Genomic DNA, 26,335 nt, shown 5'->3' with positions numbered 1-26,335 from the left:
CAGCATACCTTCTTGGGTTCTCCAGCACATGGTCTCTCTTTTCAGAGGTCTCCATTAAAGCCTGGGACCTTTCTCAAATTCTTGACAGCCAGTAATTCATAAAGGGAAAATGAATTAACTCCGTTTTAGCGTAGCTGTAGGGCAAGAGAGTTGTTTGGAAGTGATTGCTGCAGGCTGTTAAGACAGCTACTTAGCTTTCAGGGCTGGCAAGAGAAGGATGAAAAGTAATGAGTTAACCTGCTAAGAATTTGGCCATTTTAATCATTCGAGTCTGGCTATACTTTGTCTCCATTTATACCGAGTGGGGAAACAGTTATCTTGATAAGCAGGGATTTATCTCACCCCACCTCTTAGTGGCTGCCTGGATTCAGAGTAGAATAGACTCCTTTATGTAGCAAGGGGAATGGGCATGCTTTGTATGAGTAAGAAAAAGAAAAAAAAAGCCATTGGTATTTTTTCAAAGTTCTTATCAGCAAAGAGCATTACCGAGAAATCCAATAGGGTAGTGATGACATTCAATTTTATTTGTACCAGGAATGCACAGATGGCTAGAGTTAGCAGCTATTCATTTTTAGCACATATCTCTCATTAATGTTAGGGAGAATTACAACAGACCTATCAAAGGGAAAAAATAGAGGAGAGTCTGCAGTATCAAATAAACGTGCATCATTTTTGTGCATGGGGTCACATACTTTGAATAATTCCTTTCTGTAATTGTAACTTTCCATAGTTAGTTTATTCTTCTTGTCGAATTTGTATGTTGTCATGGTATTTTTAATGGCCTGAAGAAAAGCATTTCAGCAAACTGCCCAGGTCTGAGACTTACAATTAGTCATTGCAGCTTGTGGGATCGTTTGTGAATAACTCAATCGAGATGTGTTTTTACATAAAAGTTCCCCTTGATTAATTGCCCAGGAAATGCTTCCAGTTCATAGAGATTTGTAAATCTGTATCATAAAATATTCCATTCCCAACCGCTCAGTCAGTGAGAAACTTGTGATTTTTTTTTTTTAACCATCATGTGTTCACGTGTTGCCAGGACTTAGCCTTTAATCGATTTCCACAAAACAACAATGTAAAAATTAAATCCCAACATCTAGAAAAGCTAGAGTTCTTTATTTCCCTTCTATATTCCAAGACATAAACGGATAGCCTGGTTTTTTAGAAGATCCAAATTAAAATGTGGTATTTTTTAAAAGAGAAAAGAAAGAACAAATGGAAAGAAAATCAATTAATTAAAAATACAAGCAACATAGGACTTGAGTTAAGTGGTACAAACATGCAGTAAGAATTTGACACGTTATTTTCTAATAGAATGTTGCTTTCCTCATGGGCTGAACTTGGATATGTTAAATTTATAGGGGTTTTCAGTTTCTTCAGTTGGGAAAGGGGAAAATCTCTCTTGTTTCCAATTTCTTCTTTGGATGAAAAATAATTCTCATTTTATAAAATAAAACCAGAAATAATTTAGTATTTAAACTAGCAAATGAACTCACTAGTAATAGGAAACATTGCATAAAGTGAAAATATGAGGTTGAGACGTTAATAGAACAGAACACTTACAGTTTTTTTTTTTTTTAATTTTTTTTTCAACGTTTATTTATTTTTTTTGGGACAAAGAGAGACAGAGCATGAACGGGGGAGGGGCAGAGAGAGAGGGAGACACAGAATCGGAAACAGGCTCCAGGCTCTGAGCCATCAGCCCAGAGCCTGACGCGGGGCTCGAACTCACGGACCGCGAGATCGTGACCTGGCTGAAGTCGGACGCCTAACCGACTGCGCCACCCAGGCGCCCCTGAACACTTACAGTTTTAAATGAATTCCTTTTCTTCTGCTTCATCTTAAATTTTAAATATTTTTATTATTTATATAATTAATATTGATGTTTTTCTCATAGAAACGAAAATTTTTAATATGAGTTATCACTTAGTGGTGTAGGAAAATTAGTCTATACAATGTGAGTTTAGATTATTTCTTATTTCTAAATTACATGACAGCTACATTTAATACAGTCAAATCATTATCCTGTCGGAATTGTATACAACTTCAATAATTCTCCAAGCCTCAGCTATTCACTGGGTAAATGATTTCCTTGAATGCTGCATGAGGAGTGTGAGAGCAGGCTTCCTTCTGTCTGTCTGTCTGTCTTCACAGAGTCTCAGATGGTTTTTAGTCTCCTTATTTTATACAATGGATAGAGCCTTTGCCTAAAGGAGAGATGCCCTCACAGTCATCACTTAGGTGTGGTGTGTGAAAGAAATATAAGTATACATAGGTATATGTAAGTTTTTATGTGTAGTAAGTTTAAGAAGTATGTGTGTGAACTAAATATATGTGTGTGTGTATGTATGTGTATATGTGTGTATGTTTGTGTGTGTGTGTATCTCCTGGTGTGAGAAATAGAGCTTTTGCTGAGTTTTCTGTGGTAAGAAGAAGAAAAGATGCTTGGAACTGCTGATGAAGAATGGTGGTAGCATAGCTTTGGGCAAAAAAAATCTTATAGCCAGATAATGGTGCAGTTTTTTGTTTTTTGTTCTTATCTTTGTGGGAGGATTATCCTGGTTAGCAAGTGTTAGCAAGTGAGTTAAATCCAAGAACAATGACAGGTTAGGAAACTGACCTGAGTTGTAGAGTCTAACAGGTTGGGATGGAACCCAGCTCTGCCTCCTTCTAATTGCAGGAGCCCTCCAAGCAAGTTGCTTGCTTGCTCATCCTCATGTTTCTAGTTTATAATGGGGATGGTAATACCTACATCATAGAGTGGTCCTGAGTAATAAACATATACATTGTCCTGTCCAGAGAAATGCCGATAAAATGCTACCTTTCTTTAGCATGCATGCTGATGAACCTGAGTCCTGGTGGCTGCTGTGTGGATTTTAGATGTGACCACAATTCCTCAAAGTTGGGGCACCCTGCCCTTGGGAATTCCAGAAGTCTTGCCATCCAGGTGGAAAGTAGAAAGGGCATGAGAAAACTCCTGTGGATGCTTAGGGTTTTCCTGCATCCCTCCAGGTAAAGATCCTACCATGAGTCCAGTGTGGAAGACTGGGTCCTTTGAGGAAGTAGGCTGGGTCAGGAAGAGGAAAGCATGAGAGGGTTCAGGCGTCTACAGATAGTCTCTGGAGGAAGCCTGAGAGCTTCACTGTATTTTTCAGAATCTTCCTGAAATGAGCAGAGGTCTAGGCTGGCTCTTGGTACTCTCTGACTGTTTTGGTTTGAGTAAATGTCATCAAGTAGAAGACCTTTCCATAGGCAATTGAGAGAACAGGAATGCACTGATTCACAAGAAGAATAGGTGGAGTAAGAGCTGCCCAAATATATTTTATGATTGAGAGGTGGCTGGGAGTTGTCATAACTTACATAGCAGAGCTAAGTCCTGCTCTACAAACCCAGGGAGACAAGGGATGCCACATCTTTATGTCTTTATTGTTTTCAGCGCCACTTAGATCAGAACCCAGATTGGAGGCCACACAACCAGTAGAGGCAGAGGCAGACACGTGACCCACATATGACCTCCAGAACCCTTCAATCTGCCTGTCATGCTGCCTCCTAAAGTTTGAGCTTTTAATTGTGGAACTGAGATAACCCAGCACCTCAGATAGGTGCCACCTTTATGGCACTTTGTGAGTCTTGGGTCCTGGGGTTGAGGGCATTGGCAACCTTCTTTCCAACAGCTTTTTCCAGGTGTCACTGAGTAAAGGCAAGCCAGCCTGGAAGCATGGAGAACAGAAGCCACTAGTATCATTACTCTTGTCCTTATCATTAAAACTGCTCTATGGTGGCATTTATAGATCCCTTAGTATATACTGGTACTCATATTATCTCATATATTTCTCCTTTGAGTAAGTATTATTTTATTGTTCATATCCTGTTTTACAGATAAGGAAACTGATATAAAAAAATGAATTCACCCATCCTAGGTCCTTCAGTGAAGAAATGGTTGATCAGAGATTTAAACTCATGCAATCAGGCTTCAAGTCATGGCTCTTAAGCTCACTTTATCCCACTGTTACTCTAGACCTGTTGCTAGCTTGAAATCAAGGACTGATCCAGGCCATCCTGATTCAGCTTGGATGACCCACTGGTGAAAAGCAAAGGAAGGGCACTATTCTGCTTCCGAGCAAAATCATCAGTTCTGTCAGGGCTGAAATTTCTTTTTTTTTTTAAAAAAAATTTTTTTTTTCAACGTTTATTTATTTTTGGGACAGAGAGAGACAGAGCACGAACGGGCGAGGGGCAGAGAGAGAGGGAGACACAGAATCGGAAACAGGCTCCAGGCTCCGAGCCATCAGCCCAGAGCCCGACGCGGGGCTCGAACTCACGGACCGCGAGATCGTGACCTGGCTGAAGTCGGACGCCCAACCGACTGCGCCACCCAGGCGCCCCAGGGCTGAAATTTCTTAAGGAGAAACTGAAGATCAGTGTTCTGTACCTCCCTAGGAATAATGAAGTTGCTGAACTGCAGCAGAAAGGGTGACTTTCACTAGTACTGCACAAAAGGAGACATCTTAATGGAAGCTCTAATGATGAAACTTGGGGACTGACTCACCTCTCACTTCCCTCAGTATGCTGAGGGCTTTAGACATACTACCTGAGTGTGTGTGTTTGTATGTGTGTGTGTGTGCGCGCGCGCGTGTGCATGTGCGCACGTAAGTCACTGAACTGCTCTGAGCAGTAATCTCATCGGCCATACAAAGAAGAGGGGGATTTAGCTCTTGTTCCTCCTCATTCTTAAATGCTGTCTCTATCATTTCTAGTCATGACTTTGGTGGTACCTGAGAATCTTTGTTATTGTCAGTTATGTGTTTAAAAATTAGGATGCTTTTATGTGGTACAGATGAGCACTTATGTATGTTATTAATTATGCCTCTTTGTATAGAACATCCATAACTTGCAGATCAAATATAAACATATGATTTCATTAATTCTTGCTTAGAAAGAATCTAAGCCTAAAAGGTATGTAAAGTAAAAATATTTAAAGAAAAATATTAAGTAGCACAAGTAGTACATGTTATAGCAAAAATCACTGAGATGATACACTAATAACTAAAACTTGAGAAACTCTCAACACTATTATTCCTTGGACTTTATACATCAGAGCAATAATTCAGTGGGATGATCCTCGGACAGGAAAAGGGTTTGGGTCAAATTAATAAACATATCTTGTCATGTTCCTTTTTAGAGATTCACAGTGCACTTCACAATAGTAAAGGCTCTGGAAAGTTCTGCGGTGTAAGAAACCTGCTCACATTTTTTTTTTTTTACATTTAAGTCCTCAAGACTTACTTGGTCCTAAACCTTTTTTGTTTGTTTGTTTTTGTTTTTCTAAAAATTAGTGACATCCCCCAGAGCTAGTGCTGCCAGAACACTGTTGTAAACCACTGAGTTAGAACAACATCATTGAATGGAATTGAAACAGGTGGCATCACAGTGATGGATTTTGGAAGTGGTTAATTGTGCTGAGGCAATTGTGTGGGGAAGTGGTTTGTTCTGCCTTCTCATGTAATTGGGGGGAAGTGGCTTATGCCCCCTTTGCCGATAATTCTGCCACTTTGTTATCCTTCACTGATTTTCATTTCATCCGCCACCCACCAGTGATTCTGTTTTACTCATTGTCATTAGACTAAGTTAGAAGAGATTTGAGTTATGAGAAAAAGAGTGGAAAGAACAGGCATTTATTTTTGCAGTGTGTTGTCATGGGGATAAATACTTGGGAAAGTAAAAGGATGCATAAATTTCCATAACCCCTCATTGGCCATAAGTTATGCCTTCCAAATGCCTTAGGTTGCACTGGTGAATATGGTTTGGAAGAAGTTTGAGAAATGGAAAAATGAAGTCTGTTAGATAGATACTGAGCTAAATAGTTTGAAATGGACAATAAAAAGATTGTGAAGTACTTTGAAAGATTAGCACAAACAAAATAAAATAAAGGTTTAGAAAGTTTTAAGTAATTAAAGTTAAGTTTGTTTTTATTCTGTTCCCTGGTTTTCACCCCCTTGTATAATCCCCCTCATGGGCAGGACTTGTTACTTGAATCTAACCAATAGAATGTGGCAAAGGTGGTGAGTGCCAGTCCCTTGGACAAGGTATGTTATAAGGCAAAGGTGGTGGATGGCACTCCCGTGATTACTTCACCTTGTATAGGACTCCATCTTAGGAGACTGGAGAGAGATTTGTCTGCTGGCCTTGAAGAATCAAACAGCCATACTATGAACTGCCCATGGAGAGGGCTACATGTCAAGGAGCTACGAGCAGCTTCTAGAACCTGAGGGCTGTCTCCAATTCCAGCCAACAGCCAGTAATAACTAGGAACTTCATTCATTCAGCTGCAAGAAAAAGGGATTTTTCCAACAACCCAAATGAGCCTAGAAGCACATTTTTCTCCAGTAAAGCCAACAGATAAGAAATGCAGTCTGGCTAACATCTTGATTTCAGCCTGGTAAGGCTGGAATCAGAGGGACCAACCAAGCTGTGCCTGGACTTCTGACTCACTGAAGCTGTGAGATAATAAATAAGTGTTGTTTTAGGCTGCTAAGTTTGTGTTAAGTTGCTGCACAGCAATGGAAAACTGACTCAGTGTTAGTCTGGATTATCTTTGGGATGGTCTGATAAGCCATACCTTGGACCAGATCCTAAAGAGAGTGTAACTTACTTATTGAGATTAGTGCTTTGCCTCCCTCTTAGAGAAAAAAAGATTGTAACTCTCAAAAAGGAATGTCTGGGTCTGGCTAGAATGCTCCATTTACTTTAGTGGCAAAGATCTCATAATAATGTACAATAATATTTTATTATTCTCATGTAGCATAATAGATAAGACCAGGAGCTTTGGCATCATAGAAATGATCCTTCCAATTCTGGGTTTCTACTTATTAACTGTATGATATATGATGTTAGCCTAAACCTCAGGTTCTTCATCTGTGAAATGGGGATAAAAATACTCTCCATGTAAGGATGTTGCTTTGTTTAACTGAGGTTATATTTTTATAGTTCTTAAGCACTTAATATGACATCCAAAAACAGAGGGTGTTTTTATTATATGGCAATATTTTAACATTGATTTCTGGTAGGAAATAATATAAACTCTGACACGTTATTTCTGTACTTTAATTTGGAAAATCAGCATATAAGATTTTTATCTTCTTATACCTCTGCTTTGTTTTATGTCTGGGCTGCTGCAGACCAATTCCAGATTGGATGCAATAAAAATAGGTCTTGCATACATGAAGTGCCCCTGTGCTCATAGGTTGCTTTGGCTGTATATTGTCTGGGCAAATCGCCCCCAACCTCTGGCCAGACTGTGGAATGTTGGTTTCCTCCAACATTAGCCCCCCGGGGGTCAATTTTCACAGTTTCCATATGTTTTTATATTACCCCAAACTGTAAATACAACTGACACCCTACCAAATTGGCCCTAATGTGGCTGTGTCTAACAGTGGAGTTGTAGGCTTTTAGAAGAATACAATACTCCCTGGAATTGTGGCAATTATAGGAATGTTTTATTTTTAAAGTGTTTAGATTTTTTTTTATTTGAGAAGTAAATGATGTGCAAGAAGATATGAGTTGGGAACTGGAGAGGAGTTTTAACCTTATGTCTTAGCCCTAACTTGAGTTTGCCCCCATGTTTCCAAAAGTTCTGTCCTAAGATCTGTTACCTGTTATCTGTTATTGTTCTTGAGAAATGGGGCACATTTCTTTTGGTTTCTTCTTAGTTCCCCTTTTTGTTGAGTGTCTACTTTTATCTTCACTTATTTTATCATCTCTAAACTCTTTGTCTCTGATTAAATCTGTCTGTACAGGAAGAGCCAAACTCATTATGATGCAGTGAAGTACCAGGATATGAAATACACTAAACATTTCTTATTGTAGATTCATCCATAAAACCAAATAATTTGTTCAAAAAGTGGTCACATTGAGGTTAACGGGTTCAGAGAACGGAAATTAATAGGGAAATTGCATGGCGTCCTTGTTGGTTTTGTGTTCTGCTTCGGAGCTGGGTCTTCATTTCAGTAACTGTTGCTGCCACCATGAAGTTTGAAGCTGTTAAGCTCCCACCTTCCATTCCAAGGCTCCCCTGGTGGAGAGCCAATATTCTTGGGTAATTACCTCATGTGTATCTAGTTCTCTAATAGCCAACTGAGTTGCAGCTCAGGGCATCCTATAAAGTTAGGAGTGGTGTGCCTTAAAGTGGCTGGACTACAGAACAGAGATTGTATTCTGAGAATTTCCGTTGTTATTCTTTAGACCTTTTGGGGGCGGCCTGGGAGAAGAGAAAGTGAGAGTGGTATGAAGGAACTCGGCAACATTCTCCACAGTTGTGTGGCACAGTACAGAGATTGAGGGGATGGAGGTGGCCTCTGGAGCTAGACTGACCGAGAATCCTGCCTCTGCACTCATTCGCACTACAACTTTGGGGAGTTTCCTCATCAGTAGTAGAAATAATCAAGGGACCTGCCTAATAGGGTTGTTGTGAGTATTAAGTGAGCTAATAAGTGTAAGATGCTTAGAGCACCTCCAATGATGTGCGCATGTGCTGCCTGTGCTTATCATTACTACATAGGAGTATTAGAACATGTCTAGACCAGGGTTCAGCAAACTGTAGCCCATGGGCCAAGTCTAGCCCTGCCACCTGTTCATGTAAATAAAGTTTTATTGGAACACAGCCATGCCCATTTTTGTGTATGTTATCTGTGGCTGCTTTCATAGTACAAGGACAAATTTGAAGCAAAGTTGGTTACTTTCTACAGATGCTGTATGGTTCCCCAAGCCTAAGATATTTACTAGCCTAGCCCTTGATAGAAAAAAGTTTGCTAATCCCTATTTTTAGACTTCAGAAAGCTTTTCTCAGCAGCATTAATGAAAAAAAGGCCATCAGATTGCTGTGAACCATGTAGACTTTTAAAAGCCATCTATTGCTTATGAATTAAATTAGGAAAGAGATACTGTACTGGGTCATTTCTTTTGGGCACGTATTTTTAGATCTTGGGTTTAATTTCAAAAAAATACATTTATAGGAATGAGAACCTGTGTTGTTGTTGTGCTGGTGGCAGGTAGTAATGCCCAGTTGTATTCATCAGCTGTCCAGTCTGATTTCTTTTCACTTTGACTAGATACCATCTCACTGACAATAAGCTGATATTCATTACATGAAATTGAATTCTTCTTTATAGAAAATGCCTTTCTGGAAACAAATATGAGGGCAACCTTAATTCATATAAATCCCTAGATACACATTCCTAAATAATTTTATGGGTTCACATAAAACACCTAGCCAACACAAAGGACCTGTTTCATCCTTTGAATGAACAGGAGCAGGTTTTAGAATTAAATTCAATCCAGAATAACTCTGTTGGTGACAGCAGAGTGGGCATTGTGCTGGATTCTTTAAGAAGAGAATAAGATGGTTGTGATCACTGTAAAGAGGGTGCTTATAGCAGAACAAGGAAGACATTAAAGGATCAGAAATGTGTTGAGTTCTTAGCAAAGCAAGCACAGCATAATTTGGGAATTTGTAATATGGGAAGACTGACCAAGGCTTCCCAGAAGACCTCCTAATAGGGATACATATGAATTACCTGTGATATAAGGGCTGAGATGGGAATGAGGTGAAGAACTTTCTAGAAGAGGAAAGTGCTGTGCAGGGGTCCTGAGGATCCTACAACTCTGTGTATTGAGGGTGCAAATGTAAGGCCAGTGTGGCTGAGTAGAGGGAGTAGGTTGAGATAAGACTTGGAGAGGCAGAAGATAGACCTGGTAGGAGTCATGGGAAGAAGCATGACCTTTTCCACAGGTAGTGGAAATCCAATGAGAAGTTTTAAGCAGCAGAGAAATGTGATTCTGTTTGTGTATCAGATACTCTTTCCCCTCTCCTATAGAGAATGATTTAGATGGACCAATTGGAGCTGGCATCATTGCCCAACTTGGAAGTGAGGGTAGCCTGGGCCAGAGAGGATGAGGTTAGAAGTTATTCCTTCAGTGTTGTGAATACCCCAAGATTTGGCCCTGTTCTGACAGTAATGCCTGCCTGGTGGTGCAACAGTCAGTAATCAGTGAAAAATGCAAATAAACGTATCATTACAAGTTGTGGGGGGTGCACTAGAGGAAGGGCATGGAGTGTGATTGTAGCAGTTTTGGTGAAGGGAGGGGATATTGTTGGATTTGATGCCCAGAAAAGGCCCCTGTGAAGACTCTGAAGACATTGAAGTTGAGATCTGAAGGATCAAAGTCAGCCACAGAGGAGGAGTGATGTCTGTAAGAGGAAAAGGTGGGGGAGCCCCAGACAGAGAGACCAGCACATGTCTGTGCCCCGTGGTGAGAGGGACTGAAAGAAGACTGGCTTTTGGATTCCGTGAGTAAAGGTGAAAATCATGTGGGATGAGGCTGGTCGGTTCCACAGATGTGTGTTTCTATTTTCTGGGAAATGGGAAACTGTTGGAGGATTGTACATCAGCAAGGACATCATCTGACTTGTTCTGAAACACTCACTCTCGCTGCTGGCTGGAGAATGGCTTAAAGGGGGCACAAGAGCAGAAACAGGGAGACCAGTGAGGAGAGAAGAGCATCATGGTCTAGGCAGGAAATAATGGTGACTTGAGGTGTTGTGGTAACAGGAGTGATGGAGGCAAAGGGTCTGCATACTCTGGGTTTCCCTGTCTGCATTCCTGCAGGGCACCAAAGCACCATGGGATAGGTGGAGCTATGGTGTCCTGCGGTAGGGGATGCTTGCGGGTCTGTCAACCTTGCTTTGGCTTCTCCTGGTGATGCCAATTTGGACCATATGGGCTGAGAAGCCTGAGCATATAGTCCAGTCTACAGTGAGAGTAATGAAGAACATCACAACACATTTATCACTTGACAGGGAGAAAAACAATCACTCCAGGGCTACCATTCTCAGACCTTCATGACCAGTCTGTGCTCTCTGGGTCATGACACCTACATGAGAAGCTAAGCAGCAAGACATTTGTTTGATGAATAGTAAATGGGAGCCAGGCTTTTTGGTCATGTGACCCTTGTAACTGTGTATGATTTGCTCACCAGCAACAGTGTCTTGTTCTTAGATGCCCCAGGATTAAACATTGAGTCCTGAGTAGTATGAAAAACAGGCCAGCCTTTTCCCTTTGAGTGTCCTGTGGGTACATGCCAGTCCTACCAAATGCATCTGGAGGAGGACAAGGGGTATCAGAGAGCACCTGGCTTTCTTCTTGGGGTCTTCCATAAGAGTCCCCTACTATCTGCTCTCTTTAGTGTAGGTACTCAGCCATTGAGTTGCATCCATTCTTAGGGTGGTGCTCTACTGATATCTGAAGGGAGGAGGTTCTTCGGGGCCAGAATAAGGGAGAACAGTTGAAGGAAGTCAGCCCTTCGGAACTTCTCCAGAGTGAAATATCTACAAGAAAAACAAATCCTTCTCTTGCTGACGGTGACCAGCTCCTGCTGTGTGACCTGCTTTGTAGGTTTTCCAAGTGTGGGTGGGGAAGTCAACAGTGGAGGGAGGGGAGAGTGCATATGGGCTCTAGAAGAGGGGGAGTTAAGTCATATTGGAGCTAAGTCCTAAGACTTTGGCCCTACTTGCTGCTCTTTGCTGGGAGGAGAGCTGGATTCAAGTAGCCACAGCTGGCCAGATACTTTGTCTTTCAGGAAGGACTATCATGCTCATGACACTTAGCACATCTGTATGTGCTATAAGAATATCTTTGGAATAGTTATGTAGCTTTCTAAAATGTATAGCTATGCCGAAATACTGAATGGTATTTGCAAGCTTTAAAAAAGTGGAATCATCTCAGTGGTTACAGTAAAAGCCATTATTATCAGAAATTCTGCATGCAATACTCATTGTTAGCTTCCATTGTGTATGTGGCCATCTACTTGTGCAGTCACTTCAGGATCCCAGCTCACTTACCCATGCTTGTCGTGACCTTTCTGCAATGCTTCCATTAGGTTAGCCTTCCAGGAATGCATCTCATCTTATTTTTTTTTTAATTTTTTTTCAACGTTTATTTATTTTTGGGACAGAGAGAGAGCATGAACGGGGGAGGGGCAGAGAGAGAGGGAGACACAGAATCGGAAACAGGCTCCAGGCTCTGAGCCATCAGCCCAGAGCCCGACGCGGGGCTCGAACTCACGGACCGCGAGATCATGACCTGGCTGAAGTCGGCCGCTTAACCGACTGCGCCACCCAGGCGCCCCTTTCTCATCTTATTATTAAGTAAAGCACACTGAAAGCTAAATGAATGACACAGAGGGTTTGATAATGCATTCCAAAGTCCACTGTTTGAGGCATTTCAAATAGTTGCTATTCCAATGTGGGAAGTAAGACACTAGATATGTATTCATGACATTACACAAGACATGATCACATTTATATTATGAGCTAAGAATGAAGCAGAGGAAACATGCTGGAATCTGTTGTAAGCATTTTACCTGTACTAACCTATTAGCTCTTCACAGTAACCCTATGAGTTAGCTACAATTATTTCCATTTTATATATGAAGAAGCTGAAGTACAGAGAGGTTAAGAAACTTGCTCATACTCACACAGCTAGAGTGGTGGACTTCTGATGAGAACCCAGGCAACCTAGCTCCAGAGTTTATGCTACTAGCTCCTGCCCTTCAGTGGCTCCTGGAAGATTCTTATATCCCAGAATTGTCTTCCATAGAGGTTACACCATTTTACACTCCCAGTTATACCTACATGTAGTTATTTAACCAAGAGAAATGAAACGATATGTCCACAAAAAATTGGTACAAGAATGTTCATTGCAACCTTATTCTCAACAGCAAAAAATTGGAAATAGCCCAAATATCCATTTAACAAGGGAATAGCTAATCAAACTGTAGTATTTTCATATAATGGAATACCACTTGATTTCAGCTATAAGATGGAACTTAGGCACAATATGAATAAGCCTCAAAAACCTTATGCTGAGTCAGAGAAGTCAGACACAAAAGGGCATGTACTATATGATTCCATGTATATGAGTTCAAGAACACACAAAACAAATCCATGCAGATGAAATCTGGGATAGTGACTACTTCCTCTCAGGGGTCAGGGACATGAGGCTGGGTGATGGCAATGCTCTATATTTTGATTGGTCAAAAATCATCGATTTTTATACTTAATATCTGTGCATTTTCTTATATGTATTTATACCTCACACACACACACACACACACACACACACACGCATACAGTAACACATGGGAGCTCCCCCTTCTTCCCTGATCCATTCTGTTCCTCAGTGGTACAATGTTTACAGACTGGTGTAGGGTTTGTAGCAGTTTCCATTTCCATGGATATGTGTAAATAAACATTCAAATAAGCCTTTATATTTTAACATAAATAAGATCAGACTATATGTATTATTCTGCTACCTGCTTTCTTTTTTGATTAACAATATGTCTTAAAGGTTTTTCTGTGTCCATACTTCAGTTTTGCCTTAATCTTCTTAGCTAGCTTGGAGTTCCAGAGTATGAATGTGCTGGATTTCTTCAGCCAATTTCCTTCTGATGGATATTTGGCAGTTTTCAAATTTTTACTTTGACAGTGTAATGTCAAATTTTGTAATGAAAATTTTGTGCATAAATATTCATGCGTATGTGCAGACATTTTTGTAGGCTACTTTCCTGAATTGGATTTTCTTGGGAAAAAGGTATGGACACTTTGGTGGATACTGCCAAATTAGTTTATAATTTTATAACCAATTTTTGTAAGTTACACTCCTCCTGACATCATATGAGAGAGCTAGATTCTGGTATCCTCTCCAACAATGGATATTATCAATCTTTTAAGATGTTTGAGAGAAGGTAGGTAAAAACAAAACAACAACAAAAAAACCAGCATCTTGTTTCTGCTGAGATTAAAAAAAAAGAAGTTTTGGTTTTTCTCTTTTATACACAATATACATATGGACTTAGAGTAGCATATGCACCTCTTGCTCCACGCTGCCTCCCAGCTATGTGATTCTAGAGGCCATAAAGCCTGACACTTTCTCACCAATAAGTTAGGGAACACTTTCTAATTTTAATTTTAATTTTAATTTGATCCACTGTTCTAGTGAAAAATAGCAGGATTCTGTCCTCTATGATATTCATTCTTAATATAGTAACCATTGTTGGTCTTGATACCTATTGGAATTTTTTAATTTAATCCAAATTCCTTAATGATGTGACATGACTTGCTTAATGACACTAGTCAATTTAAACGGACCCTACCACTGTACTCTCCAACCAACCTAACCCCTCCCCCATAACTGCTTTAAAAATTTTTTTATTTAATGTTTATTATTTTTTTTTGAGAGAGAGAGAGAGAGACAGACACACCATGAACAGGGGAGGGGCAGAGAGAGAAGGAGACACCGAATCCGAAGCAGGCACAAAATCTGTCAGCACAGAGCCCGATGTGGAGCTCAAACCCACAAACCGTGAGATCACGACCTGACCTGAAGTCGGACGCTTAACTGACTGAGCCACCCAGGTGCCCCCATAACTGCTTTTTTAAAAATTTGCATCTTGGATATATTTTTAATGGTGTTTCCCTGGAGAAAAAAAAGCTTATCCCTAGGAAACTTTATTTCTGAACATGGAGCAGGTCAGTCTCTGTCAGAGGCTTAGAATCTGATTTGCCTCGTGGGTGAGAATTTGGGAAGTGGGTATCAATGACACTTTCTTCTCAGACAGTATTGCTAGAGGGCTTTGCATTCTGCACCCCAGGAGTTCTAACTTCCTTAGTTTAGTACAATTGAGAGCTGTATGGAGTTTAGCCCTGTTTATCTATGCATGTGGGTTTACTTCTGCACATGGGAGGAGATGCAGGACTGATAAGTCACCTACAGATTTTATTCTTGGAGATGCTGAAGTTATTACTAGCAAAAACCAGCAAGTGTCTAGTGAGCTTCTGTGGGGGTATTTTGTCTTTATTGGGGGATCTCATATATTTAAATTTCATGAATTCTCTCCCTCTCCTCCTACCCCATAAATTGCTGTTTCAACCTGTTCTTTCAGGTAACCTTGGCTTCTCTGAGGGATACTTGAGAGAGTGACTGTCTAGTAGGTGAGGTTCTGCTCACTCTTAATCTCTTTCCCACCTCGACCAGAGCAATCCTTCTTTTCCTTTTTGGCTTTTAAGTAAACTTTTATTAGAAGAAAGAGTTCTGCTGCTAGAAATATATTTGAAAACCATAGCACTTCTTCAAGGGAGTGTGTGTACTTTATACATATCTATTGATGCTCATGTCTACAAAGATAAGATGACAATTTTCATCACCTTGCTGTGCATGCATCCAAATAGCCAAATTCAGAGTAGTGCCATTCACAACCAAGCTTTTCTTTTCCAATCATTCATGTCCCAAGTCAGACATTTGAATTTCCAGACTTCAGTCTTCCATTTTTCTTAGCCACTTATTTGTATTTCAGGAAAGCTTTAGGGGTGCCTGAGTGGCTCAGTTGGTTAGGTGTCCAACTTTGACTCAGGTCATGATCTCATGGTTCATGAGTTCAAACTCCACATCAGGGTCTATGCGGATAGCTCAGAGCCTGAAGCCTACTTTGAATTCTGTGTGTCTCTTTCTCTCTGCCCTCCCTTACTCCTGCTCTGTCTCTCTCTCAAAAATAAATAAAAACTTAAAAATGTAGAAAAAAAAGGAAAGCTTTAAGGGATGCATGGATTTGGAAGTTTGTTTGTTTTGTATTTTTGGATTGAAAAAAAAATGAAATATTCCTGAAAGTAAGGTCTATGTTCACACTGCCCTGAAAACTTTGTGGGAGTTCGTTATGCAAATGATGTTCATGATAATAGTCTATTTTCTTTATCAGTGGTACTTGGGGTGAAAAACATTTAGCAGTTGGTTCTAGTTAAATGTGTGCTTTAAAGATATAAAAAGTATTTCTTTATAAAAATGTCCTCTACTTAAACAATATCTCTAATAACACTGACCTATCACATCCTATTACTGGGCACTGACCTTATTTCCTGAACTGGAAAGTGTGCTTGCCCCAGATTGGTATGAGTTTTGAAATACTATATCCTTGTTCAATTAGGAAGCAAGAGGTTGCTTTCAACATCTTTATAGTAACCAAAAGATAATTTCCTAAAAGAAGATTAGCGTGTAGACTTGAGTTGGTAGTTTCAGATGTGTATCTTACCTATTTGTATAGGATACAAATAAGGAAATATCAGAGAAAAATTATCTAATCCCCGTGTTGACCAAGTAGATGGCTGTTCTCTCTCACCATAATCCTCTTAATAAGTGTCACTAGGAATACTAAAATCACTGCTTCAGCTGGTACTGTAAATATTCTTAAAGACCAGTGTTCAGAATATTTTCATTAGTAGGAATTCCTGATAGAAGATCATTCAGCTTAATAAACACTTCTCTTGAATTTCATTTTCTTGGAGTGGAAGGGAGTAGCCGAGTATATAATTTTATGCGGACTAGAAATAAAAGTTTCTTATTGAGAGTGTCTTCCATTTGATTAGTAATTATTTCAATTTGACATGTTTGCTGTGTATCATCTATTCTCATCTTGTGCACATTTCCATCAGAGCAGTGATTCTCTCTTGCTTGCTCTGGGAGTCAGGCTCATTGACAGCAGCTGACTTAGCAATACTGGGGAGGAGAAATTGGGGTCAGGAATGATCCCAAAAGATTCTGCTCTGCAACCCTCCTCTTTTGGAATCAGTGCTCCTGAGCCCTCTGTACTGCCCTCCTGCCTCCTCACGTGTGGGATTAGATTTATACCAGCTGCCGTGGACATGGTTGCCTAAATCTGTGGAATGTTTTGCTAAACGCTGCTGGTGAAATAGTCCACATTAAGCCTATAACTCCTCCCCCCACTTTTTTTAACCCATCCTTTGTCTGTAGTCTTTTACTCACTTGCTTACTTTATGGTTTTGCACTTTGACATCCTGTAGATTCATTAAGAACTTTTAATCCGAACACCAGGGCTTTACTTAACATGATGATTACCCAAATTGTTATTCTGTTTGAGCTAAGTGATGACAATGTATTTGATTGGAACCTTGTAATTGTTATTTTAAAATCAAAGTAATGGATTATGATCTCAGAATAGGAACATGATCCAAAAGAATAATAATAATTAGAAGAGCAACCACTTAGAAGAAAATAAATTCTCCGTCATAGACCAGGGGCCCTTTATTCCCTGAGTCCTGCCTACCTTTGCAGTCCTAGGTTCTACCCCTCTTCCAGACCCTTGCCCTGGGCTAGCCTCACTGCAGCCTTCCAGTCCTTAGAAGTAGTTGGTCCTTTCTTGCCTTGGGAATTGCACTTGCTGTTCCCTGCATTTGGGGAGCATCTCTACTGGTGACTTCTTGGCTGGCTCCTTGGAGTCTTACCCAATATTTTGCCACCTCAGGGAGGTTTCCTGGCCACAGTGCCTAAAGTCATCCCCCCACTCAATGCCTGTCCACACATGCAATGCACGTCATCATCTCACAGCATGTGATTTATCACCCCCCTCCACCCCCCTGCTTAGGAAACCTAAGTTGTGTCTCCTTGGTACTGGTCTGCCTCTCCCACTAGACTTAAAGCTGCATGAGTTGGGTGAAGACTATACATACCTCATTCACTACAGCAGCCCCAGTGCCATCCTGGCACTTGGCATTAAGTGGGTGATCAATAAGTACTTGTGCTTAAATGAATTTCGGAATAATCTGAAGTTCTACCTTTTCCCGAATCCATGTCAATATATTCTATCCTTAGTACTCATGTTGTGATAACATATGATCATCCAGTAGTTGAATTTAACCACAGTCTGCTGACTTTTCTCAGGCACATGAAGGATCAGAATAAAAAGGTGGCCAACCTCAAGCACAACCAACAGTTGGAAAAGAAGAAGAATGCCCAGTTACTGGAAGAAGTCCGCAGGCGAGAAGATAGCATGGCTGATAACTCACAGCACTTGCAGGTGAGCTCAGGCTCCTCCTCTTTATACCTAAATAATTGGAGATTGACTTCCTCCGACATGCATCCTTTGCTGTGGAAAAACATGCACAGAAATGGGGGCCTTGCCTTAGCTCTGAGTCCAGCACTAACTGTGTACTCCCAGAGAACCCAATATGTCTTTACAATTATGGAGTATCATTTTCAGAATGGTGCCCAAGAAGAGCTGATTATGCTATAAAATCTAATACTGCACAGAGTCTCTTGGTTCCTAATACCTCACCTTAAAAAGTAAGGGCCGCATTTATAAAGTTGGCAAGAAGCTTAAAACATAGAAGCGTCCTCCTTTTAGAATTGTATTTAAGTGGCTTTGGCATTTGTAGAAGGGTAATGTATGCGTGTTATCACAGAAGGTATTTGAAAAAGGATGCTTTCAGATAGTTTACAAAACTGGTTTTGTTTTGTTCAAAACTCTGAGGCCCTGAGGCAGATCATTATTCTGTCTTCTCTGTGGAATATAGTTATCTCTGAACGGACAGCCCTATCTGAGAAACCAACTGGCTGACTGAAAACACCAATTTTTCCTCATTAACCATCCCTATTTTTGGCAAAGGAGCTCTCCCCATGTGCTCAATAAAACATTCAGGCTAAAACAGGGCATTTGCTTTGAAGTTCCTTTATTTATTCCAATGTGCTTTAAACAGAGTAGTTTAAGTTCAACTTGGCCAGAGTTCATGTTACATTTTGCTTATTAATTAGTGTCTTTCTGTAGTTATATATCAGGTTTCCTCCTTGGAGATAGAAGAAGTTAGATAGTTTCAATATGTACTCACAGTTCATCTTTTTAATTGACCAAAAGAGAAATAAGTAATTATTCTAGGGTAGGAAATACAAGGAAATGTCTTGCACAGAGCATGGCACATGGAGATTACTTAGTCAATATTAGTTTCTTTTTCCTCTGTATCCTAGAGCTGCCTTAATGGTTTCAGTCAAGCCCCTTTGTTTGGATACCTGATTTGGTTTGCACAGTAGTAACATCAGGTCCTTTGTTCAGGCGTGGGACCACTTCACATGGACCATTAGCTTATTTGAATCCACAACTTCCTCCGTTCTTGTCCCAGGATTTTGGACCTTAGTTTCCCCCCCAGTCATATGAGATATTAAATTGGAGCCTATAGACTGAGATGATGAGAACCAAAATTTGTAGAACATTTTATTGCCAGGCATACAGTCTCATTTTTTCTTCACCACAGTGTTAGTGATTTTACATATGGTAAAATTGGAATCTCAGAAAAGTTATCAAGCGACATGCTAGTAAAAGAGTGGAGGTATACCTGACTCCGGGTCTCCCTGCTTTCAAGAAACTAATGTAGAGGAACCATAACAGTGTAGCTATCATTTATAGAATTTTTCAGTATACTAGGTACTGTGCTGTGTACTTTATAGCACCTATTTAATTCTTATATGAACTGGGTTAGTTGGGACTCTTAGTTGCAAGTGACAGGAACACAACTCAGTCTTAACTAAGCAAAAAAGGGCATCAGTTAACTGAAAAGGACAGTTAACTGAAGGGTGGACTTCAGGCCTGACTTCATTCAGATATTCCAACAGTGGCATTAGGAATCCATCTCTACCCTACTCATAGTTGCTCTTTGTTGCTTTGATTCTTAGGAAAGTTGTCCACAGTGATGCCAACCATGGCCATCAGCAGCCAGCCTCCATTGTGAGCGCAGTCACCTTGGGGGAGGAGAAAAGTTATTTCTTAGTGGTTCTAGCAAAAGTTCAAAGAATGAAAGAATGCATATATTGACAAGGCCAGGATGTGACCACCTGGAGCTTAGAGGATAGGGGTTAGCCACACCCAAGTCATATGGGCTGAGAGTGGGAATAGGTGACTTCCCACAAAAAAGAAAGGAGTGTGTTGGTAGAAGTTATGCTGGACAGTAAAACTGTAGAGTGCACTACAACCATCTACATGGTGGTTTACCTGTTACCCCATTTGATGTTTGAGAAGAAGGAGGCTGAGAGGTTACATAACTTGCCCAAGATTACTTGGCTAGTAAGTGGCAGAACCAGGACTCAAACTTAATCTGACCATCTTTAGATGGTGAGAGTTCTGGAGAAGAGTTGTAAGAGGACGACAAGAAAACTGTTGAGTGGTGGAGAGTCTTCCTGGAGCGGTTGGGATTAGAGCTGAATGAGTCTGACATGGGAGGGATGCAGCAGTAGGGACAGCACTCCAGGCAAGAGAACCATCAGCAAAGGTATAGAGTCTGAGTAGAGCAAGGTACAGTCAGGGCACAGAACATAGCAGACGAATTGAGTGTCGTTTTCAGTGATGTAAATATTACTATCTTTCTTTAACTGATTTTGGAGCTTGAATACCCAGGATTTATTCCAAGTTTCAGAATTTACTAGCTGAATGTGCTTGGGCAGATGACTTACTCTCCCTTGGCTTCAGTCTCCTCATCTGTAAAATGGGACTAATCACAATTACATCTACTCCTGAGTTGCTCTGAGGATTAGAGTCAATGCATATAGAGAATTTAGAATTGTACTTGGCACAATCTGTGCTCATAGTAAGTGTTAATGATTAACTGTTATTATGAGAATGAAGAAAAGGTAAAAGGAACATTTTGTGAAATTGTCTATGATATATGTGGGTATTTATACAGTTCTACTCTGTTACGTGTTGAGCATCAAAGTTGCTGTCATTTCTATTTATAGTCGTTTCTTTTCTAAGGACACATCTAGTTATGGAAATTAATGTCTTGTTTTGACTCATGAACTTTTGCATAGCAATATTTTAATAAGGGGCCTTGATAACTACCTCATAGACCTATTCATAAAAGATAGCATGGTCTGGAATTACTTAGTTGCATTCCTGACCACCCCAAATAAAGGATAGCATTTGAAATGCAATAAAAAGTAATCACGATTAATTTTGATGAAAATGTCTCTGATTAAGGTTAATAGAGAGTGAAACTCCCACTTTCTTGGATTGTTAAGCAGATATACTCAGATGAAATAATTACTGCCTTTTGAGGACAGAACTTTCCTTTCTTGGGACATTTGATTTTTTAATGTTACTGTTGTTTTAAGTATTTCCTGTTTATGAGTTAGCTTCTTAATCCTTTTAATAAGTGTCAACTAGGATCTTGTTTGGTTGGTTACATGGGTGGTGGATTGGTTGGTAGTTATGGGATTGACACCTACTAAATTTGATTTTTTCTACACTAGTTTTTTTGTAATGGTTGGACGTGCTAACTTCTTGAATCAGCCAACCAAATAGGTATCATATCCAGAGAAATATCAGGTAGAGTGTTTTCTGCAACAATAATAGCTGTTGGATCAGATTCCAAAGGAGAGATTGAAGAGATTCAGCCTGTTATTAAAATTGGAGACAAAGTTGAATATATTCAAACCAGGACATAATAGCAACAGGCAAAAACTGGGCCGTTTTAGTCCAATCTAGATATACAGTCATGCTAAGAAACATTTCACAAACCCAACCTTCTTTAGTTCTTAGGTTTATAGTTTTATGGCAGGAGTTGCATACTCAGATGCCTTCAGGGTCTAGGTTATTAGCATAAATAAGAAACAGGTTTGGATGTAAGAAAAAATTATTGTGTCTCATTCTTTCAGCCTTTTAATTTTCCTTTTTGGTGGAGATGTATCAGTTAGCAACTGCCATAATAATGCTGTGTAGCAAATCATCCCAAAACCCCATGACTTTAAAGCATCAATAGTTATTCTCACAGATTTTTCAGGCTAAGTGGCTCAGCTTCTCCAGAGTAGACTTGGGTGGGCATGCCTTTTTCTCACTGTAGGTCTGTGGGTGGCTGGAGCAGTTCCTTTCCACATGTTTTTATTCTGAGACTCAGGCTGAAGGGGTGTGAGTGACTTAGGAGAAACTCTTCTGATGATAGTAGCAGAGGCACAGAGAGTAAGCAAAAACATATAAGGTTTCATAAAGCCTAGACTTAAACTGACATTTTTTCACCCCACCCCACTGGCCAAAACAAGGCACGTGGCTGAGCAAATAAGCAAGGATTGGGGAAGCGTTCTCCCCGTGAAGAGAACATTTTACAGGGGCAGATACAAGGAAGGGTAAGGGCTTGAGACCAATTGTTCAATCTGTCAAAAGAGATAGGATTTGTAGAAATATTTCCCTACATAAGAAAAAACAATGACATAGACATAATGAAAATTACATCCTAGTATATGTATATGATAGAGAGTGGTAGGGACTGTGAAGAACTCAAGAGCCCATGGCTCATCAACAGGAATTGAGACAACTAAGCTTTGGCTGAATGCTGCCACAAAGGTAGGTCTAGGGTTGAGAGACCCTATGATTGCCATAAAATAGAAATTTTTATGTGGAATCTATGGGTTTAGTTCACTTTTAAAAAGCACTGTGGGTTCTCTGAAGCACACGTGCAATGGAATTGACCACTGGTTGTCTCTGTTGCACAGCCCTGCATTCTGATCCCACTGGCTTCTCATGATACAAGTGAAGAGACCAACACCCTAGCTAGCCCAGCTTGATAACATTAAGGACAGAAGACAGTTTAGTGCATTTGTCCTGAGTCCTTTTCCTTTTTTGTCTGAAAATACCTTGAATACCTTGAATTATTGCCCCTTGGAGAAAATACCCACAATCTATAGGAATAGAGAGTGTTCTTGATTTAACTTCTTAAATCATGTTTTGGAGAATTTGGCAAGGAGAGCAGGAAGGGAGAGAGAAGGAGCCATGAAGCTGAACTGTCCAGTTTTCAAATACCGACCCTTATTACTATTAGCTTAGGAGTAAGGCTGGGAACCTCTCTGACTCTCACTTTTTTTCATCCATAAATGGGAATTACAGTCTCTACCTCCCTGGGTGGGTTAAATAAGATACACTTTATGAAAGGGCCTTGCACAGTACCTGATCTATGTAGGGTTCGGTTATTAGAGCTTTCTCCCAGAGAGACTGATAATGAGCTTTTAACCATAGAAGACAGTGACCATTGGGAGTATCGTCCAACAGATCCTTTGCAACTATTTTATACTGATGAGTAATACAGATATAGAGCATACAACAATAAACGAAAGTTTCCAATAAAACATTAAACAACATATTGGGCAATAAGGAGGAAAATTAAAACATTTTTCAAGTTTATGTTGAATTGTGTGTTAAAGGTGAATGTAAGATCATGATTTTTTTTGTACAATTCTGTAGAATTGTTCCCCAGGACACAGATTGTGGAGGATGATATTTATGTCTGGCCTTGGGGCTTTGGGCTTCTGTGTGTCCCCTTAGAGATTGCATGGAGATTTTTCAACAAGGTGTCTTTCCGGAGATTCACACTAAATCGTCATTACCAGAATGGGATGCATTCCCACCCCATACCCCCAGCCTCTAGCTATTTCTTGCTGAGTAAATATGCCAATTTGAAATCCCATTGGACATCTTTGTAAATTTTGGCTGCAATTTTCCCTGTGCAGTTATCGAGTTAATGAACTAACATTCTAAGAAATGCACAAGCCAATATTTTATGCTCTTTTTCTGTTGTATGTCTGCAGAATTCTCTTCAATTTATTGCCTGAAAACTAAAGTCTGTTCTTGTGTGCTTCCGTTTCCAAATTATAGGTTCCCAGGGAACTGTAAAGTTTCTTCTCTGCCAGTGGTTAAACCCAAGTGTGATGAGTTTAAAAAGCAAATGAAATGTTCCCATTTATCCTTGTCCTTTTAGTAGAGTTCTAAAAAAAAAAAAAGCTAGAAAGACAATTTTATTTTTCAATTTGTGTGAGCCTCTACATCCATGTCTTTTTTCCAAGGGGACTTCCTTTACTTTGCTTCTCCAATTAGAGTTAGAGGAAGTGTAACAGCTAACAGAGGAAGTGTAACAAACAACATAAACCTCAAAAAATGCATAGCTTTCAGCAAAACATATAGTTCATTATGAAGTTCCCAAGCATTAGTAAGTTGTTTCTTTGCAGAGGGACACATATGTTTTAAGCAGCAATTTTTTAAGCCTCATATCTGTATGTTCATCTCTCCAAGTCACTGAGTTAAGTTCATTTCTCTTTCAATTCCCTAAGCTTAAAATTGTTACTCTAACTGTGATCTATGTTCCTGTGTTATGGTACACTTCTAAGTACTGCCATTAGAAGAAACCTGACCAGTGGAGTTAAGAGATCCATCATTGTCAAAACACGTTTATTCAGTTCCTGGTTTTTCATGGCTGTTCAGTAGGCACAGTGTAGAGTGATTTAGGGAGGCTCCATTTCAGCCATCTTGTTCAACATATGGAAAGATGCGAAAAGTTCTCCAAACACAGGTTTAAAAGAAAAATCCACATTTGTTCAAAATTGCATTAGAATTTAATATGATTTCTTTTAACACTCAATGCAAGGTGTTTTGTTTGCCTTGGGATTTTCAATCTTGATGTGTAGAGATTGGGATGTTCCATTAAGTTGTGAATAAATTCCATCACATTGTTGAAATGTGGACCGAGCCACGTCCAACATTTCCAGACTCTGTTCATGGTTTCAGACAACAAGAAATACTCAAGTATTTTTGAGTCTGTGGAAGGCACAGAATGTTGGAGGGTAGGACTGAGGTTTATTACAGAAGTGCTTTCTTTCCTTGGGGATTTATTTTGACATTTGTTTTTCTTTCACACTATAATCCCCCATGAGCTAAAAATGACTTTTGTTACAACAGATCCCTATAGGCAGTCTCAGAAAATCTTATTTGAAAATTAGTTTCTGGTAGCCTTGAGTTGAGTCGTTACTCTTTGTGGTAACTCATAGACTGTCAGAGGTGATGAGGCATCCTGTGCAATGTATTTGAGAACTAACCATTTGTTAGAAATGTTCCAAGAAGCCCGGTGAAATCATGTAAATAAAACTTGTATATGGAGTTTTTCTTCTTTCCTCCCAATGAAGTATTGTTCGTTTTTCCAAATGTGCAGTAACTTGCATGTTTCTTCTGAGAAACATATTTTGCTTTTTCCTGAGGATTTGTGACCTAATCTCCCACTTCATACAGCCCCTCTGTACGAACACAATATATTTCTATGGAAAAGAGAGGTTTACCCTTAATCAACCTAGTAGGTAGCCTAATCTACCTACTAAATTACCCCCTGGAGACAGAGTGGGGTTCATTATTCTTTTCTGAAGGGTTTTCAGGTTTCACTCCATTAGTGGCTCTTAGACAGTCTTCAGCAAAGTGAATGTTTGTCAAAGGCTGAAGATCCTACAGAATGAAATGCAACATATTTGTCAAATTAAATCATTATTATTATGGAAATAGAGTCCTGAATGCCCTGGGATGACAAAGCTTGAGGAAATGGGAGATGGAGAAAGGAAACTTGATGGAATAATATGGTAATCTCTTACTCATTTTGAAGGAGGCTTCTAAGAAGGATCCAACTATTTTTTAGATATTATTCCATTTTCTCTTTTTGGTCCCTGAAATGTGAATTGTTAAGGGAAAGGCAGCATGCATCCTCCCCTGTGCTCCCCAGTGAGAATTAGAAGCTTTCATAGATGTACTTCAGGTCTAAGGAGAGAGGGGGGCTTGCTTTGTAGAATCTGCCTTTCTTCTATTTACCTTTAACTCTGACCTCTGGGCTTACTTTGAGGTGAGGCTTGGACCATAAACTGGAGACACCATTTTTATATGTTTATTAAAATCACTGCAGATAATCAGTTTAGTCAACAGCAATAACAACAAATCCCAGCCAGAGCTCTGGGTGCTTCTCAAAGTGCTTCCATGGGGGTAATCTTCATGCTGGATCTTCCCATTGATTTTGGGATTGGCTGGGGGCAAGTTTGTATGTTTTCATTTTATAGATGGGGAAACTGAGCCTCAGGCAGTTGTTCACTGACTCATCTGCAATTGTAGGTATCCTTAAAGTCAAAGCTTTGAGGAAGTACTGATGCTTAAGAGTTTTTCCTGTGAGGGGCGCCTGAATGGCTCAGTTGGTTGAGTGTACGACTTCGGTTCAGGTCATGATCTCACGGTTTGTGAGTTTGAGCCCCCACATTGGGCTCTGTGCAAACAGCTCAGAGCCTGGAGTCTGCTTCAGATTCTGTGTCTCCCTCTCTCTCAGCCCCTCCCCTGCTCATGCTCTCTCTCTCTCTCTCAAAAATAAACATGAAAAAAATTAAAAAAAAGTTTTTCCTGTGAAGGTCAGACAACCTCAGCTTTTGGAAACTGAAGAAATTGATTCCCCAGGCAAAAGTTTCTGAACCAAAAGTGCATTAAAAGTCACTGAGAAAAGAAACCTTTAGGGTGTGTACTTGGGAGCATCTGTAGCAGGTGCAGTATAATTTTCTTTTTTTAAAAAAAATTTTTTTTTAACGTTTATTTATTTTTGCGACAGAGAGAGACAGAGCATGAACGGGGGAGAGTCAGAAAGAGAGGGAGACACAGAATCTGAAACAAGCTC

The 26,335-nt window shown here is 39.9% G+C and overlaps 1 protein-coding gene across 13 annotated transcripts in view; it reads left to right on the top strand.

Moving 5' to 3' along the window:
• Positions 1-26,335, top strand: part of ERC2 (ELKS/RAB6-interacting/CAST family member 2) — a 923,107-nt gene that overhangs the window by 480,616 nt on the left and 416,156 nt on the right. For all 13 annotated transcript variants that reach the window (XM_043587674.1, XM_043587670.1, XM_043587678.1 and 10 more), the window contains one exon: positions 17,784-17,919. In XM_043587674.1, coding sequence (XP_043443609.1) covers positions 17,784-17,919 — 136 coding nt within the window. The remainder of the gene's footprint in view (positions 1-17,783; positions 17,920-26,335) is intronic.

Source organism: Prionailurus bengalensis, chromosome A2 (genome assembly GCF_016509475.1).
Source record: "Prionailurus bengalensis isolate Pbe53 chromosome A2, Fcat_Pben_1.1_paternal_pri, whole genome shotgun sequence".
Classification (NCBI taxonomy): Eukaryota; Metazoa; Chordata; class Mammalia; order Carnivora; family Felidae; genus Prionailurus; species Prionailurus bengalensis.
This window is presented reverse-complemented; position numbering and strand designations above follow the sequence as displayed.